Raw genomic sequence first — 20,589 nt, forward strand, 5'->3', positions numbered from 1 at the left:
TCAAGTTAATAGTACTCATTGAGATGAATGGGGAAGTTCACATCTGCAAGACACAGCTTCCGATTCTGCAAAGGGGTAGACCTCACAGTATTGGTCACATAGTTCACATTTCAAGTCTTCAAATTGCGAATCTGAAGACTGCAGATTTGATACCAAAGACTCTCACAGTTTCTGATACCAAAGACTCTCACAGTTGCACTGCTATCCCTCATAAACTAAAATTATCCACAAACCACAATTGTTGCTTAAACTTTTCCAAAATTTCTATTTTTCTACTGATCAGACAATTCGTTTCTTAAAAACCCAGATAAAGATCTGGGTTGAAATCCATTGTTCCACTGACATTGATGGAGCAATGACAATTTTCACCAGCTGAGGATGTGCCCCATGTACTTCATAATTCCAGCTTAAAACAAAATAAAAAAAAGTTTTCATTAGAAGCTTTTACACCGTCTTCAAGTGATACAATTTTTAGACCAATTATGAACTCAGTTACACCAATATAAATTTACACTAACTTCACTGCCTTCGTTGGAGTTTATTCCAAATTTACACTGGTATAAACTGAAAGCTATGTCTGGTCCTTGGTCTTCAAGTATAATACATAAGACTTCTGTTTCAACTATGGAGGTCACAGGGCTGCTGGTCCACTGTAAGAGCTCCTAGAGGCATACCTACACTGACTTCACTTTTGGTCCTTGTGTAGACAATATAATATATTATTATATATAATTATGTTATATATAATAATCGGCTTTGGCGTGTGGGATCTGCAACTTACATTGGAATCCTTCTGTGCACCTCCCATCAGGTCCCTTCCACTCTTCCCTCGAATCAATAGAAGGTTTTTTTTATTTATTAAAAAAAATTGAAAATTCTAAATAAGCTGAAACAAACACCACCACCACCACCGTTATTTATAGCAGAGTATGCCAGCAAAAAGGAAAATAGATAACATCTTCCAGCAACTGATGCCAAAGAACAGATATACCTAAGATAAAACTCCTAATGCCATTACCCACTCATAACAGATATTACCTAACAAACAGCAACAAAGTCATAGAAGGTCTGTTACCACCATCTTATGATGGACAACACTGACAAACATCTGCAAAACCACCAATAGACAAAAACTTCTGTATTAGTGCTCACCACAGAAACCTCTGACAAGAGAGGACAAAACTGTAATGGAGTTTCAATACTGCTATAGGGAAAACAAATAGGAATGCCAGAGGACAAAGCACTGCTATTGTCTCATAAGACAATGTTAAAGGCAAAAAGCCATCTCCTCTCTCCTACTGGAAGTTCAATCTATCAGCATGGGATGATGAGTTGAAAGCCTTGGCCAACAAATCCCTTTGTTTTTCATACTCACCACCACCACCAAAAAAAAAACAAAAAAACCCACCCAGCACAGAAAAAGAAAAGATGAAAATATGGAAGGCCTCAAGAAGATCCATCATCCAATAACAAAGCTATTGAATATCTCATTTTCCTGGAGCACACTGGGATCAGAGGGACATACAACATTTTATTTTTAGACGTATGCATTTTTAGCTCTGCTTTTAGGTATGCTCTTAAGGATCAGAATCAGAAATTTTACTAAATTCTCTACTCACAAGGTCCATAACAGTCCATGGATAAATAATCATTCAGCTAAAATCTTTTTCCAAGGAGTAGCCGTCTTATATTAAACTATTTCTTAAGCTACTATACTTCTCAATTAGATTTAACTCATGAAACAGATGGAGTAATTTTCTACAGATCTCCGCATTAAACAGCCATTGTGTCATGCAAATAGCTTTGTAGTATATCCTTTCCTTGTTCATTTAAGTATGCTGGTTTGCAAAGCCATTACTAAACAATATTAACATGTTGCTCATAGCAATCTAAGTCTTCAAAATGACAAATAGCTGGAAAAGGCAAACGCTTCTCAGATCCATATTCCCTGTATAGATATTCTTTGATCACTGTTTGATTAAACTGACAAACCTATCCTTCTTAAAAAGGTATATGAAGGATGAATTACAAGAGCATCTTGGGTAAATTTCATTTTGTAGTCTATTGATACTTTTAAGTATTGTTACACGGTATGAAATCTGTGTTACAAAGACCACCAGACAGTACATGATCTCTGAGAAAAATGGACAAATGTCACGAACTGTTTCTATTCATTAGCATACATAGTATAAAATATTACAATGATCAGGAAAAAGAGAAGTCACAAAGATGATAATTTCTTTTCAGATTAGCATAACTATGTGGTTTAACACGTAAGTCAAAATGTAGAGGAAGACGGGTTGATAAAGTATTTGCTTCCAGAAAATTTTAGGCACTTGGGACTACTTCCTCCAAAGTCACCTTATATTTGATCCTTATTATAGTCTATAAAGTTAGGAGGTATTTTAATAAAACCACATTAATACAGTCCAAAGTGCTTTATAATGTTCTTGCTACAAGGAGTCCAGGAACCATTACGTGCTCAGTGATGGGTCATGCACAGCTTGAGACACAAGAACCTATTGCAATGAAAGAGAATGCTAGCCAGAAGACTAAAGCTAGCCCTCAAGTTTTCCAGAAGCATCATGATATCTTTAACTTGCAGCTGGACAGGAACCAGAAACAGGCAGAAGACATCTCAATTTAATGACTCACTGGAAGGAGAGCAAGCACCTCTAAAACCTTGTCTACATGATGAAAATTACTGATTGCTAACAATGGAGGTCAGCAACAGGAGCAGATAAACTGATGCTGCACTTTAGTTAACTACAAGTGTAGCCAAGGACAGAGTATTTCAGCAATCTAAGTACATTAGTGCAAAGAAAAAATATATATGAATAGCTAACCCAGTATTTTACACAGTCAATAGATACTTCACACATGTTTTGAGCATAATCACAAAGCACCTTGAGTAAATTTCTGGCATGTTCAAAACCCTAGAAGTAAGGAGGAAATTGTGAAATACATATATGAATATGAGAGGAGATCATGTGCACAACCAAAGATGCTACATTCCAAATTTCCATTTAACCTTTCAGGAAAAGTCTAGAACCAATAGATAACTTATGGAACACATTCAATACATGATCAGTTTCCTTCACCTTGAAGACAGATACAAGAAAAATATGCTCAATACAGCTAGGTAGGTCAGATTAGGGGTTCCATTAAGCTTGTTTAAACAGAGACACAAATTAAAGTTTGGGAGTACAAAGCAGGGACAATAAGAGCAGGTCTACACTATGGATTTAAGTCGACCTAAGTTATGTAACTCCAGCTACATGAACAACACAGCTGGAATCAACATACCTTAGGTCGACTTATTGCGCTGTCTACACTGCCCTGGGTCGATGGAAGAAATTCTCCCGTGGACTTACTTTACGCTTCTTGTTCCGGTGGAGTACCGGAGTCAACGGGAGAGTGATCGGCGGTTGATTTAGAGGGTCTTCACTAGACGCCACAGCGTCAATCCACCAGTAAGTGGACACAAGCCCTAAGAAACTGCCATCCCTTGAAACCTACAAAATCCTGATTGATAGGTCTTGATTATTTAAAGCAAAAATAAATTTGATTTTGTAAATCGTTTTGGGCATTTCATTGACCCAGCCAGGGGTAGTACTGATAATATAGTTATACCACAAGTCATGGATGAAACTGAGAAGGCAAGTATCTGAAGATATAAAATGTGAGTAAAACAATAATGAAAATGTCCTACAACAGAGAACTGTATTTCCTTCTCTTCATCAGTTTTCCCTCTCTATTTTCCTCCTTAAACTGTCATCATTTTTAAATGTTAGAAAATTATCCTATTGAGTAGCTCGTTTGTTTTACTTGATGAATATATGTGTATGTGTATGCAAAGCTAGCCAAAATGAAGGACTTTTCCAAACAATGGAAAAGTAAATAGTTATTTCATTTATACAAGTAGATTATGGCCAGGCACCAGAATTTTTAAATACTGTGCTTTTAGGAAAGCAAGTCAATCTGTTCAATACTTTTATTTTCTTAAACATACCCAAACTCACACTATAAACATGTTAGTAGTTACGCAAGCGAAATAAAAACTGTAAAATTATAAACACTATCAAATGTATTTACATAAGAGATCAAATGTAAGATCGAGGAGGGGTCACATATCTTCTGCAAGGATACTCAGACACATCTAATATATGCAATAGACTCCAGTGGAATACTTGCATGCATTTCCTTAATCTACTAGTTGCATCCAGCTCTAAAAAAGAATTATACATTTGTTTACATTTTTTGGAATGATTACAACCTGTTCTAAAAATTCAGTAATTTCATCCTTAATATTTGATATATAGCAGGTTACTTTAACAATAAACTTCAATAATTCATTAATAATCCACATTTAATTCTGCATCCTACCCATATGACCAATCGAAAAAAACTATGTACATTGGAAGCACTGATATTGATGTAGTTTTAGCCATTCTACTTACCTCTTCTTTCATTAATTTCCAAATCTGTATTCTAATAGCATCCAAATCAAGGGTTCTCAATTTTTTCTATAATCCGGGCCAATCTGACTCAACAAATTGCCTTGGGACAACCTCTCTTGCAATTCACAACCACATAACACAGAAGTAGACAGAAGAAACAAGCTGAACTATCATTGGGGGTGGGGGAAAGGTAATATTTCCTTTTTGAAGGTATCTCACTTACTGATCATGCCTCCTTCACAAAGTTAAATAAAAAGACAATATAGGCAGTTTAGTTATCTAATGTCTGTAAAAGATAAATTTTCATGTCTTTCCCACTAAAACGTCATGCCAAACACAACAGCTTAGGATGATTGGACCATTTGTTATGGCTTCTATTTTATTTAAATAGATAAAACACCATATAAACCATATTACAATATTCTTACCCCTCTAACCCAATGTCATCACACGTCCCCATAACCAAAACTACAACTGAAGCTCAGCAGCCCATATTACTCTAATGGAACTCAAGCTTCAATACTGCCACCCTCATAAATTGGTCTCGCATTGTGTCTGGGCTGGCCCTTGGTGGTCAGAGAGAGAACAACGGGAAGACAACTTCCTTGATCCCTTGCAGTCCAAAAATTTGTCCATAAAGTGGGTGAGGATGAGCTGATGATCCCACACCTTTGCTGTGGGTAGCTGTTATAGAGACTATATAAACTGGCCTCCTCATTCGCCAATAGCACTGATGACCATAACTACTGATGGCCAAAGGACAAGAAGTGGTTGCAATAGTGTCACCCCAGCTTGCTGCCCTGATTGACAGTCCCAGGATTACAAGAACAGACATAGGCAAAAGAGGTAGGGCTTCCAACCCCCAACCCAAGCCCAACTTTCTTATGAACACCTTTGTCCATTTACTCCCAAACTTTCCTTCTGGCAAAGGAATACAAGAAATTTCAGGTTGATAGGTTCAGTTTTGGCAAAATGCTTGTGACAAGAAAATCTGGACTCCCAACACCCAATTCTATCTTTATGTATGTAATTGGAGAGGGATTTAAATAGCTCCTCACCTCAATGGGATAGAATAAATGGGATGTTTGGAAACAGCGCGAGCTAGATTTTTACTCATTTTTATTAGAAAAAAATTACACAATTATATTTGATTGTAGTTTTATTGTCTTGAACAATGTTGACCATTCTCCCCAAAACTTTGCCACTTAAAATAATTTTCATTGTGGATTTTTCAGGCCAAAAGTTTATAAGTGGAATACCAAAATTTGACTTTTGATATCCTAGTTAGCAAGGAAAAGAGCAATAAGCTTCCATATGAATTACTGCAAAATTGACAAAAGTTATTTTGTTAAAGAATTTTATGCAGATCTAAACCTTAGATTGATGGACTCAGTTGTCCTACTGAAGTTCAACATTTCATTTAAAGGACCCACTTCCCAGAAATCAATAGTCTGTGTACTGCTCACCTCTTTGCAGTGACAATCTTGTCCTCTTCAGTGCCACCTAAATTATTCTTACACATGCTTGTATAAGCACTTACCAAATCATGCTATGCAGAAATAACCAGGCTGGTTATTATTATATTTCTATATAATAATATATTACAAATATCTGAACTGCAGCCTCAGAATAAACATCAGACAAAAGCAAGTTATTTAATTATTTTCCCAAAACTAACCAAATTTGGGAAGGGAGCAACTCGTTATCTAGACAAAACAATACAATGAGTTCCAGCAGAGTTAATGAGCTAAGTAGCAGCACTTCAAAGTTAGCTCAAGTGTTTGTCTTCTCCCCTTACTTATCAAACGTAATACCTACTTATTGGGAAGTATAAGTGATTACAAACAGAGGGTTATGGTAGATAAGATCTCTGCTCCAACTTTACAGCCCTTTCTTTTATATATTTATTTAAAATAGCAAAATTAACTTCTAATCTACACTGATTTCTCAAGTTCCTGCAGATCTATGGAGAGAAAAGTGAAAGATTACTAAATTAAGGTGTTGACCATATCTTATGAGAGCCACATGGTTCGAGGATTTAAAAAGGAAAAGCACACTTCACTTAGTACAAATGTTGCCTAGCAAGTTGATGGCCACATAAGTAAAAAGTAATACTGATTATGTTTTCATTCACCATAGTAATGAATTTATTTTGATTTGTCATTACACTTACCCACGCTTGGTGGTATACAACTCCTTCTCTTTCCCTCTGCTCCTCTCCTTCTCTTTTATTTTTTCTTTATCTCTGCCTTTACGCCGTTCTCTTTCACGAGATCTGCTATGAGTTCTTCTATGACTAGATCTTTCACTGCTTCGACTATAGGAACGTTGATGAGGTCTTGATCGTGACCTATGCAAAACATACAGTATTCAAACTTAGAAATGATAATTCAATTAACACTGCACATCAAATTTCTCATATACAGTCCAGGTGTTCTGTCCATAATCTTCTCCCAATTAAAATAAAAAAAAACATGCCTGACAATGCAAGTGAGAAATTAAAAAGGAATCAATTGTTGACAAAGTATGATTCTGTACTGAAAATGACTGTTAAAACATGAGACCATCTTACTCAACATACCTGCTCCATAATATTAAACAATGCAAGGTCAATACAGTGCTCAAAAATTAGCTGAATTGTATTCCTTCTTGTACATCCAAATGATTTCCTACATTCCAATCTGTTGCACCTGTGCAAACCCACTGATGTTAAAAAGGTTGCACACATGTCACAGAGTTTAATTTGTTAATAAAGGGCAGCCTTTACTACTGGTGATGATGTCCCAGAACAACAAAGCCATTTTTGTGTCTTGTGTCTGAGAGCCCAGGCTGAGCACAGAGGGATGACAGTTATGGGGGATGACAGAATAAATTTTTTAGAGTAGAACTACACTTTAAAGAAAAGCCTGCAAACGTAGGCCCCAGTCTGACCAGTGACTCCACACCAGGGTACTTGTATAGTCTCTTGCAGGTTCAGCGTCTTAGGGCTTGGCTACACTTACATTTTATAGGGCTGTAACTCGCTGGCTCAGGGGTGTGAAAAATCACCCCCCTGCGCGCAGCAAGTTAGAGCACTTTAAAGCGCTAATGTAGACAGGCTCACACTAAGTTTGTAACAATAACTGAAAAAACAATTTAAATAATTTTGACAATAAAGGTTTTCTTTACAAAAGCTATTGTTTCTTCATTTACTATGCCTCTTGTAACTCATTAAGTTCTGTGATTGTTACCGTTTTAGTTTTACAGTTCCAGTGAAAGAGCCACACACATTGTCTGACTGATACAGCTTGTGTTCCCCGATCCCACACGTGGGTGAGGCAAGCACATGACTAATAACAGGATGTTTACAATGAAGACAACAGTAAAAATGTGTCACCTCCATGGAAATCATCTCCTCAGGAAGGTAGTACTACAACACAATTGCCACATGGAATTGTTGAAAGTTCTTTGCAGAAATTCTACTTTTCATCTTGATTACACACTAAGTATGTTGTGGGATAATTTCATTGGATATTTGCACAGTACATAAATGGGGCACTAAATACACAAACTACTGAGAGATACCTAATCAATCACCTATGTGTACCGATTACCACCAGTGCTATAATGCATATATAAATTAAAACACAGCTCCAGAAAAATGGGAGGGTACAAGTGAAAGATCTCCTAACCCACAGAAACAGGAAAGATTGAACACAAGTAAAGTGAGAGGCTGAGGAAAATAGGAGACAAACTGTGGAGCAAGTCTAACCTTAAAGTTTCATTACATTTTAGAGTATTTGTGACACATGTTCTGAAAATCATATTTGTATTTAGAATAAATATGATGCCTCTAATGGTGGAGAACTTTGGACTACTGAAGAAGTTTGGTTTTCCAGAATTAGCTTTCTCCTTCACAATCCAACAGCAAAACTATCATCATGTATTTATGAATTCACAACAGATGAACCCCAATGTAGCAAGTCTTTTTTTTTTTTTTACTTGCGCTAAAAGAGGTAGTGGAACAACCAAGAGAGGCAGAGTTGCTATCTGCTTTTCATTCCCTTCTAGAGTTAGGCAGAGGGGGCCACGCAGAGCACTTTGTTTTACAGGTACCAAGATCTCCCATGAATCCTCCATAAAGATTTCAATGACACTGTCATGGAGGTACTCTGCAATCCTCTGCTGACAGTTTCTGGGGAGGGCTGCCTTATTTCTTCAGCCACTATAGGACACTTTCTCACACCACTGAGTGATTACTTCAGAAGGCACCATAGCAGTACATAAGCTAGCATTATACGGACCCGGGCAGCATCGGGATGCCAGCAGGAGCTCTGCTCTCTCTGCCTCTGTTAAGCTCAGGAGTGAAATGTCAGCTAAAATCACCACTGCCTGTGGAAAATGGTGCCATTATTCAGTTCCATTGCCCTATACAACTATATTCATGCCAGAAAACTATTCCCTCTTAATTTCCCCAACCACCCTGAGGACCACAGTCACCATGGCTGATCAATGAATCCCAAGCTCATCAATCCCAAGCAGAAATGAGAACGTAGAAGCAATTGGGGAGCAAGGGGAATGAGTTCAGCTTCTTAAGTTTAAATTTCCGTCACAATTACCCTCACGATAGTACAGCTTTTGTCACTGTGGCCTTCAGGGTCTCCCCCTCCACACCTGCAGAACAACTGAGATAGATAAGGAGAAAGAAAACATGTATATGACATGTTCCAGAAGATCCTGCAAGCCAGTGCTGCATCAGAGAATGAGTGCAGGCCCTGGAAGATCACCCTTACAGACAGCAAGGAGAAGGACAGAGTGGAGAGAGGAAAGGAACAGGAAAAGGAGAGGGATGAGCAGTAGGAGATGCTTGCACTTCTTAGACAGCAAACAGAGATGCTGCACACTCTGGTAGATCTGCAGGTTCAACAAACCCATCTCATCTCTCTCTGCAGCCCACAAAGAACTCAATATTGGGACCTCCTTAAACCTCCCCTCAACATTCCACGGGGCATCCGGGGTCAGTGCACTACCCCTACCACTCCACCCTGGGGAACATTAAAGACAATCACAACTTCACTGACCTGTGAAAGCCACGGTTGGTGTGTGTTCCTGAAATGGAAATTAGCGTTCTTTCCCCTTCATAAGTTCTATTCCATTAATTTATTACGTTTTAAATGGTTTTTAATGCCTGCTTCACATTACAGAATCAAATTCTATTTATTTGGAACAAACTTTATCTTTATTAATTCACAACAACTGCTGTCTGGTGGTGAGCAGGTCTAACACCCACTAATTTCCTGTTACTTCACTTTGTCATAGAACCCATAACATCATTCACAGACCATATTAATAGGTGCATTGACAATGTTATATTCCTAAAAACACAGCAATTACTAAAAGATTCATACCAGGCTGCAAAAAAAAGCAAGGCCAGGTAGAGCACACTACAGCAACACACACTACTCAGGTTCACTATCACAATGACCCTTCAAAGCCCCCCTGAGACGTATAGCTCTGCGTTGAGCTCTTCTAATAGCTCTTGTATCTGGCTGTTTAAATTCAACCGTCAGGCACTCCACCTCCACCCTGGCAGAAACTTCCCCTTTTGCTTGGGGTGAATACACCGAAGAGTTCTGAAGGAACTCAAATGTGAAATTTCAGGACTACTAACTGTTGTCTGTAACCTATGATTTAAATCAGCTTCTGTACCAAACAACTAGAGGATAGCTAATGTGATGCCAATATTTAAAAAGAGCTCCAGAGGTGACCCCAGTATTTACAGGCCGGTAAGCCTGACTTCAGTACCGGGCAAACTGGTTGAAACTATACTAAAGAACAAATCTGTAAGAGACATAGATTAACATAATTTGTTGGGGAAGAGTCAACACGATTTTTGTAAAGGGAAATCATGCCTCACCAGTCTACTAGTATTCTTTGAGAGGGGCAACAAGCATGTGGACAAGGGGGATTCAGTGGATATAGTGTATTTAGATTTTCAGAAAGCCGTTGACAAGGCCCCTCACCAAAGGCTCTTAAGCAAAGTAAGTAGTCATGGGATGAGAAGGAAGGTCCTCTCAGGGATTGGTAATTTGTTAAAAGATAGGAAACAAAGGGTAGGAATAAATAGTCAGTTTTCAGAATGGAGAGATGTAAATAGTGGTGTCTCCCAGGGGTCTGTACTGGGCCCAGTCCTATTCAACATATTCATAAATTATCTGGAAAAAGGGGTAAACAGCGAGGTTGCAAAATTTGTAGATGATACAAAACTACTCAAGACAGTTAAGTCTCAGGCAGACTGCGACGAGCTACAAAAGGATCTCTCAAAACTGGGTGACTGGGCAACAAAATGGCAGATTAAATTCAATGTTGATAAATGCAAAGTAATGCACATTGGAAAACATAATCCCAACTATACATATAAAATGATGGGGTCTACATTAGCTATTACCACTCAAGAAAAAGATCTTGGAGCCATTATGGATAGTACTCTGAAAACATTAACTCAATGTGCAATGGCAGTCAAAAAAGCGAACAGAATGTTGTGAATCAGTAAGAAAGGGATAGATAATAAGACAGAAAATACCATATTGCTGCTATATAAATCTATGATACGACCACATCTTGAATACTGTATGCAGATGTGGTCTCATCTCAAAAAAGATACACTGGACTTGGAAAAGGTCCAAAAAAGAGGACCAAAAATTATTAGGGGCATGGAACGGCTGTCGTATGAGGAGAGATTAATAAGACTGGGACTTTTCAGCTTGGAAAAGAGACAATTAAGGGGGGATAGCATAGAGGTCTATCGAATCATGACTTGTGTGGAGAAAGTAAATAAGGAAGTGTTATTTACTCCTTCACATAATACAAGAACTCGGGGCCATCAAATGAAATTAATTAAGCAGCAGGTTTAAAACAAACAAAAAAAAGTATTTTTTCACACAACACACAGTCAACCTGTGGAACTCCTTGCCAGAGGATGATGTGAAGGCCAAGACTATAACAGGGTTCAAAAAAGAACTAGATAAATTCATGGAGGATAGGTCCATCAATGGCTATTAGCCAGGATGGGCAGGGATGGTGTCCCTAGCCTCTGTTTGCTAGAAGCTGGGAATGGGCGACAGGGGGGTGGATCACCTGACGATTACCTGTTCTGTTCATTCCCTCTGGGGCACCTAGCATTGGCCACTGTTGGAAGACAGGATACTGGACTAGATGGACCTTTGGTCTGACCCAGTATGGCTGTTCTTATCTTCTTATGCTTCACAGATATTATGCAGGACACAGCAAGCAGCTACAATCATTGGGATGTTTTTTCTCATTGAGATCCAATCTTGTAAGTAAACACCACCAAGTCACATTAAAACAGTCATTCTGCACCTGCTGAGCCATTACTTGAAGCGCTTGGTGCTGTCGAGGTAGCCAGCGTACAGCTTCATGAGCCCTGGGAGCAAGGGATAGGCTGGGTCTCTTCTAGCATCACTATTGTCGTTTCAACATTCTCAGTGGTAATCCACCTGTCGGGGAAGAAAGTCCCTGCTTGCAGCTCTCTCAACAGTCCTGTGTTCTTAAAGATTCACGTGTTCTGCACTTCACTGACCAGCCCATACTGATGTCAGTAAAGCATCCCCGGTGATCCACCAGCACCTGCATTACCGTAGAAAAGTAGCCGTTTCTGTTGACATACTCTGTGGTAGGGTGGTCTGGTGCTAAAATAGGGATATGCATACCATCTATCTCCCGACTGCAGTTCAGGAACCCCATTGCTGCAAAACCATCCATTATGTCCTGCACTTTGCTCCAAGTCACAGCCCTGCAAAGCCCTGCATGCTTGGATGACAACGCCTGCCCCTGTAGTGGATTTCCCAACTCGAAATTGATTCTCAACTTAAAGGCAGCAATCTGGCATTGCAAGTTTCCACAGTGCAACTGCAACTCACTTTGCAACCGTCGGAGTGGCTCTCATTTTTGTGTCCCTGCACCAGAAGGCTGGGTTGAATTCAGCACACAGATCCAGCAATGTGGCCTTGCACATCCAGAAGGTCTGCAGCCACTGTTCATCATCCCAAACCTGCAGGCCAATGCAATCCCACCAGTGTTTGTTTCTCAGGTCCAGAACTGGCACACCACCATCTCCAGCTGCTCCATGAATGCCTCCAACAACCCTGAATTGTTTCTATGTCCCACAGCAATTCCTCTAAGGAATCACCACGTTCCCTGTGGCTCCTCTTGCAGCTCTGCAAATACTACAGGATCATGTACCATGTGCTTGCAATGCTCATGACAATAATGCAGAGCTTTAATGCCAATTATGGCAGACAGCAAGGAGGGATATGTGGGTTTGTGGGGATTTTTGAAAACAAGAATTGAAATATTATGGGATGCAGCTGTAATTATGGGATGAAGAACACTGCATTATGGGACGCTGATCCCATGCTCCCAGTCACCTCTGTGCAATTCATTGCGGCCCCATTGGGCATTGCAAACACTTCCCAACATTACCCTGTGCTGGATGGTGATGAGTTGCACACTGAGATACCCACCCTCGGCGTACTACATTCTGTATCGATACAAACACTCCTGGTGAGTATACACAGCACTGATATGAGGAGCCACATGTTCACACACACAAGCAATGTAATAACTGCATTGATTGTATACTGACGTAAATCAGGTCGACATAGTTTTGTAATGTAGACATGACTTATGAAGATAGAATGGATTGCCCACTAGATGAATGGGTTGAGGGCTTGAAAAAATTAGAAAAGGGAGAAGCAAGAGAAGCCAAGTGCCCTGTTAGGAAACAGAAACCAAGGATAAAGAAAGAAAAAAGTATCCCTTAGAGGAATTAATAGTAAGGAGAAAGTAAAGCACTTTAAATAGGAAAGTTAATGAGAATAAAATTAGAAATAAAGTTGATATACTGAGAGAATGGTTATGTAAATGAAGTCAAACAGAAGTAACTAGAAGTAATAAGGAAGAGAAAGGTGTTCAGACTTTCTGGTGACAGGCACAATATAAAACCCTTAGAAAGTTAGAAAGCTAAGGAACTACAGAAGCGTATTTAAAGAAGACAGGAAAAACTGCACATTTTTAAAGTTATAAAGTTAGTTTTATTAAGCTGCCACATGAGGAAAAAACTACCATTTTTTACTGGACATCAGCATCAGCGAGAACTACTAGCATTTCATGTGAGACAGCTGATCTGCATACTTATAGATGTGAGAGATTATTTCTATTATCTGGCCAGGAAAAAAATGTTTTTGTTTTGCTCTATTAATCAAACAACTAATTTGCTGCTCGTCTAATTGCAAATTGTTTTAAAATCAAAAAATCATGGGCTAAAGATATTCACTTTATGTCATGGACGGTGGATAGCCGCCGGCTGGTCCCGCCGCCAGAACCCCAGCGCCCCTCCCCCCCAAGCGCCAGGCAGGCAGCATACCACCCCCACCACCCAAGCACAGGGAAGGCAGCCCCAGTGCCCCCAGACACCCCCCCCAGCGCTGGGCGGCCCCAGCGACCCCAAGTCCAGGCCGCAGGCCAGTCTCAGCCAACCTAGCCCTAACCCCAGCCCTAGCACACTCCCCTGAAGAGTTGCAGCCAGCTTGCCTGGGCTGGGACCAAGGGGGAAGGGCAAGCAGGAGGGGCTTTCTGGGAGGAGCGTGGGCAGGGCTATGCTGGGCTGTTTGGAGAGGCATAGTCTCCCACAGCCTATGATACAAACCAACCATGCTTGATGTCATTTCATCAGATTGCATATGCAAAATATCACCTGACTTGGTGAGTATTTGAATTGTATTCCATACAAAGAACAGCATTTGTTGGGCAGAAAGGGTTTTAAGGGTACAGCTGATAGCATCACCTTTCAGATAAAACAGAAATGAAACCCTGATCACTTCTGGTGATTACAAATGACATTTACAAAAATGAAGGGATTAACCCCAGTGTCTTGGATAAAATAAAATTTGAATAAGTTACACCTGTACTAACTAAAGTTCCAATAAAAACTGGTAGCCTTCCCAAATGACTGAATAGGAGTACATACACTCTGTTCAAAGAGGAAAGTTAACCTTTCTGGGGTTTGGCTTTATTGGTAAATATTCCTACATCTTAAACTTTTGGTACGTAATTTCCTTTTTTCAAAAAGTGGGGGAAACATAAAATACAAAACAACCCCAACCCCATAACACATCAGCTGCAGGATTTGAAGCCTGAATCTTCAGCATTGCCTTCTACCACTTGAGCTATAGCAGTGCTTCTCAAACTATCGTACTGGTGACCCCTTTCACACTGCAAGCCTCTGAGTGCGACCCCTTATAAATTAAAAACACTTGTTTATATATTTAACAACATTATAAATGCTGGAGGCAAAGCGGGGTTTGAAGTGGAGGCTGACCGCTCGCGACCCCCCATGTAATAACCTCACGACTCCCTGAGGGGTCCTGACCTCCAGTTTGAGAACCCCTGAGCTACAGGACTAGCTACATTAGATACTAACTAAAGGCTGTTATCCCAGAGTAGGGAATGGGCTAGTGATTAGGAACATATCGTGAGTTGTGGGAGGGAAAGTGTGGCCAGGGGTTCAGCTCAACTCTGAAAAAATCCCTACAATTACAGCTGGTCTGGCAGCTACCAGGCATCATAGGCATCCACTTCCCTGCTTTCCCCTGGGTGCTCGACCCGTCCTCTGCCCCCAACCCCGCCCCCACCCCCACCCCCATTCCAACCCCTTCCCCAAAGTCCCCTCCCCTCCCTGCCCCTATTCCAACCCCTTCCCCAAATCCCTGCCCCAGCCCCACCTCTACCCCACCTCCTCCCCTGAGCGTGCCACGTTCCCGCTCCTCCTCCTCCCTCTCAGCATGCTGCCAAACAGCTGTTTGGCAGCAGCCAGCCGGGGGGAAGTGCTGGAAGGTAAGCGGAGGAGCGGGGACGCAGTGCATTTGGGGGGCAGGGAGGGGAGGAGAAGGAAGTGGGGAGGGTGAAGGGAGCTTAGCTGCCAGTGGGTGCAGAGCACCCACTAATTTTTCCCCATGGGTGCTTTAGCCCTGGAGCACCCACAGAATCGGTGCCTATGCCAGGCATCCCAGTATAGTATGTGGTACTGATACTGCTTTAGGGGCAGCATCAGCCTAGAGCTCCTTATAATGTTCATGGGCAGTATTTTGGCATGTTGCCAAAATTCAGCTAAGGACTACAAGCAAAAGAAATAGTGTATAATTCAACTAAATCTGGATGGCACTTCATGGGACAAAAAAAAGGCCATATCACTAGTGCCAGGGCTTTGTTCCTGCCAAATGTCAAAGGCCTGCTGCAACAACGGGGGGGACAGAGCCTCCCAAAGAAAGGCTACAAGAATCTCTGACAGTGGAAAGTGTTAGACAACCTAAATATAGGGGGTCACTACTGGTTCCTCCTGTAATAGTATGCTATTGTGTCAGACAAGTGCCTTCAACCTCTTGGGAACTGTACATATCCAGTATAACTTTATAAAACAAAGTGAATTGTTTTTAAAAATGGTTGATTAGTTTCCTACTTTGGTTAAAAGTCCAAAATCCTAAGAAATTAAGCTTTGGAATTCAACAGTATATCTAGTGTGAAACATATGGCAATTTTGTCCAATACCTTTGAGAAACCTTATTGAATTAAGTTTAAGAATCTTTGAGGTCCATTGTATTAAGAGAATAGTTTATATATTACTGTGGGCAGGGATTTTACCTCACCTCGGGAGGGGAGAATGTAACAGATGTAAGACCGGGGGGTTCAAACAAACAGCGTGCCAGACAACAATGGACCAGCGGAAGAAAAAAGGTTTAAGTGGTTTTCCTGGGGAATATCGAGAGGGTGGAGAAGGAAAACGTTCCACCTCCGGTTCTGCAAAAGCCCAGCCTTTTAAAGCTGTGCCATGAGGAGCGGGCAACCATCTGCTGATCACCTGTTACGTAAGGCTAAGATCAAAGGCCCAAACTGTATACGAGAAAGATTGAACTATTCATGGTGGTTCTCTTTCTAAATTGAAGTTCTGAACATGTAACCATGGAGAAATCCCAACTGTGGGTGTTGAAGGACTGACCCACCAGAGCCCAAGACTGGAACTGCGCTGACCTTTTGTAAGCTTTTTAGCACGTGTGTAAGTTCATTTATTGTTTTTAACATATTTTCTCTGTAATGCTTTCACCTCAAGATAGGATGACCATCCATTCTGTTTTTAATGGGACAGGCCCATACTTAAGCCATCTTGCAGGTGTCCCACCCTTTTTTTTTTTTTTTTTTTAAACAGGCAAATTGTCCCATATTTTCCACTCCCCCTGCTCGTCAGTCAGCCATCAGCACAGCCCCAACCCAATCTTGTTTGCGGCTGGCAGGTAAGTGAGGGCAGGCGGTGGCCACTCAGTGAGAGCATGTGGTGGCCTCAGGCCTGGTGCAGAGGCGGGAAGAGGCAACATCAGGTAGGAAGAGAGGCAGCCCTGTGCGGGGGGAAGGTGTGTTAAGGGTGTTTGTCACCCTCCCCATGTTAAACCTAAAGTAGGGGTTCTCAGTGGGGGTCCGCAAGCCCTTTCAGGGGGACCACTGGGGGCCGATGCTGAAACCCAGAGCCTGAGCCCCAGTGCCCCGATCCCCGCTGCCTGCCGTGGGGCTGAAGCCCTGATTCTCAGCGTTCCCCTCCCCTCGCTGCAGCCAGGAGCTGTGGGGATGAATGCCCAAACCCTGGCAGTCCCCGCGGGACTGAAGGCAGGAGCTGAGGCGCTGAAGCCCCAGTCCCCATTGCCAGCACCGGGGCTAAAGCCGGAAGTGGCAGGGCTGAATCCCAGATCCCCAGTGCTCCCCATGGGGCAGAGGCCCCCGAGCCCATGGGCAGAGTTGGGGGACACCTGGGATGTTGTCCAACCCCCAAACTGGAGTGTAAGTGCAGGGCAGTTCCAGGGGGCAGCTCCAAGCCACCCCCTCCCCCCCCACACACACACACCCACCCCTCCTTCTCTCCCTGGCTCCTGGCCTGTTAGGAGGCAGGAAGCCAGAGCCGGGCACTGCAGTTGCTCCTCTGGCTGGTGCCATGGAGCAGGCAGCCATGGTATTCCCTCCTCTCTTACTGCTACTGGTACAGGGGGTTGAAGTTGCTCAACTCCTAGCCCCCTTTTCTCATGCAACCAGTAAGAGCCACAGGGGCTGCAGACCCAGCTCCATGGCTGGCAGAGCCCTCAGGGAACAAGGATTGCAGGGGAGCCCTCCTGGGATACAGCCCCTAGCTACCCCTTCCCTGCACCCTGAGCTACCCCCCTGCCTGCACACAGCCCCCAGCCCAGACCCCCCGAAGCCCTCCCTCTCCTGCTGGACCCTGGAGTTTTTATAGAATGTTGGGACGGAGCTACTGCACAGTTCTGATTGATTGCCATTGAACTCACTTGAATATGAGCAATTTTATCAGGTATGCCGTATTTCCACATAGGGAAATATAGTCACCATACCTCAAGAATAAATGTACTTGCTTATAAAAAGCTGTGTGGTACCTTTTAACTCTGACATTTACACTATTTATAGCCTCTGGAGAGAAAGCAAAGTACAGATGCTGGCCTGTGTAGGAAGTTTGGCTTGCTGGGAATAGCACAGTGTATGCAGGAAACTGTGCAGCCTGGAAATCCCCTGGTCAGGAGGGAGAGCAGTCTCTACTCAAAAAAGAGGTGACTGCTGAAGAACTGGTTGTCTAGAGTGGGTGGATTCGAGAGACCATGCAGGAGGAATACAAGTGCACTGGTCCTGAACTGACACCTCTCAGTAAGAATCTATAGTTTCTTTCTCAATGACCTTATTAAATTTAACTCTTTAATGTAGTCTTCACAGTGGTATGCTGAGGTTTAGAAGTTTATGAAGACATGAAAATTAAAATGCACTAAACTCATGAGACAAGTTGTGCTAATTATTATTGTATTTAAAAAACCCATATATTCCCATCTGTAGCCTAGTAAGGCACAGTATATTTTACTCACATTCTATCTTAATGACCTATGTTACTGAAGTTAGCTTAAATAAAAATGTAACTTTATGAAATGCATCTTTTTTTTTTTTTTAGTTTGGAACAGGTTTTATAGATTTAAGAAGTCATCTGAGCTCAGAAAAAAAGAAAATCTGTATATAACCATTACTGAAGATGAAGTTTTCCAAAATATTTTTAATACATTGTTATTGCTTAATTTTCTGAAATCAAATAAAAATTGCTTATCATTTGAACAGTAAAGCCACTTTTTAATAATACTATTTTGTGTACTGTAACAAAAATTAAAAGCTGCCATTTATTAAGATCAAATATCAAAATGTTAAAAATTACAAAAACTCTAGGTGGCGAGGGTGGAAAGGGAAGTCAAGATTGAGTGTAGACTGCCAACCTCCCCCATCCACCCCCCGCCCCCAGAAAAACCCATAACCACCCAACACCCACCCACTATGCCAAAGGTTAAGTCATTTAGTCAAGTTCAAAGATCTTCAAAGAGTGCTTAGATCCAGATAAGCCCATATGTTACCAAAATTCTGTGAAAAAGCTATTACTTTCCAATCTGCTTTTCATGTCTACATTACAGAACACACAGATGCTTAGCATCACTCAATATCCCTAAATTCTCACACCAGATAATCAAGGGTCACCAATAACTTTTCTAACTAAAATCCTAAGAAATGTCTTTATTCCATCAACACTTAGTCCAATTGTAAAAACTGAAAGTATCCATAAAAGCACATTCAGTTACTGCACAATAAGTGTTAATTTGTTAATTTCTTCACAGGTAATCAATTAAAATGTAAAATATTGGACAAAATTAGTTGCACTAAATTTAACAGCTGCTCCATAAGCATAATTAGTTTCACAAGGACCATATGTATTCTGAACAGAGACAGAGTTGAAACAAATAAGCAGATTTTAAAACAAGTTTGAGGAAATCTGCATTTAATTAGCAGGTGGGCACTACAACTGCATAATGTTTTTATACATTTATATTTATGAAGTGACAGAAGATCTAAAGGCTTTTTAAAATGGCGTTTATTGTTTGAATGGGAACTGTTTTGCTGCATGCTAAAGTGATTTAAATCCTTATAGCTCTTCTTTGAAAAAATCATAAATGGTGAAAGAAAACATGTGGAAAACTGTAAAACTAGAAAGAATTTGCGACAAAAAACAGATACACATACCATAACCAAAAGGAAACTACACTTAATTAAATGTACACTACATCTGGAATATCAGCCTAATAAAACGTGAAACTATTAATTTTCATTGTTCTAAAGGAAATGAGGTCAGTGTCGTTTAGTATTTCCCCAATTATATTGCACTAAAGCATTGGACTATATCTTCTAGGTACAATCTAATCTTCTCAAAACATTACAATTTGAAAACAGTCACCAAGATGTACTTTAAGAAATGGAAAGGAGGACTAAGGGACTTTAAAAAAACAAAAACAAAGAGTGCAAGCACTCAAGTACAAGAAAATGAGCACTGTTCCAGTGAAGGCAAGTGTTAGGTACAAATGACTTATCTGGCAAATAACAGCCACCACCCAACTGAAAGTTTCTAAGATGTCAAGTTCTTTACTGACACTCTTTATAATAGTCTTTCAGCTGATAACAATCCCTGCTAACTTCTTATAACCCCAACAACAACAACAACATCAAACTTGTCCTTAACATTTCAGACAGACATAAAAAGGAAAATAGTCACTATTGGAAAGAGCAACATGATGAAAACAAACGCACGGTGGCAAACTACACTACCCACTAACTTTCATATTCAGAATAGAGACATTGTTTAAACCCTGGTACAACTGATTAAAGCAAATTGAAGCACTCTGTCAAAGTACATTAAAAGGGGCTTTTTATTGAACTATCACTAGCGAGGAAAAGACTTCACAGGATGAGTTCTTAAAGAATCAAAACTATGGTTTCAAGCACCATAAATCCACTGTTGTTCACAGTGAGGAAGTTAATAAATAATAAATTGTAAGACAGTATTACTAAGTGCAGACATACACCACACTGTACGATGCTCAAAGTCAAGGTAATTAGATGCTTACAATCCAAAAACACAGAGAGTTTAGGTAAGAATACTCAGGGAGATCTAGGGGAGAGTAATAAAACTGTTTTTAAATAAAATGGGAGTGGAGAAGAG

General features: G+C 40.8%; 1 protein-coding gene across 3 annotated transcripts in view; it reads right to left on the reverse strand.

Annotated features, from left to right (window-relative positions):
• The window catches only part of RSRC1 (arginine and serine rich coiled-coil 1), a 366,678-nt gene that overhangs the window by 288,302 nt on the left and 57,787 nt on the right, over positions 1-20,589 (reverse strand). For all 3 annotated transcript variants that reach the window (XM_073359563.1, XM_073359564.1, XM_073359565.1), the window contains exon 4: positions 6,634-6,810. In XM_073359563.1, the coding sequence (XP_073215664.1) occupies positions 6,634-6,810 (177 nt within the window). The remainder of the gene's footprint in view (positions 1-6,633; positions 6,811-20,589) is intronic.

Source organism: Lepidochelys kempii, chromosome 9 (genome assembly GCF_965140265.1).
Source record: "Lepidochelys kempii isolate rLepKem1 chromosome 9, rLepKem1.hap2, whole genome shotgun sequence".
Taxonomy (NCBI): Eukaryota; Metazoa; Chordata; order Testudines; family Cheloniidae; genus Lepidochelys; species Lepidochelys kempii.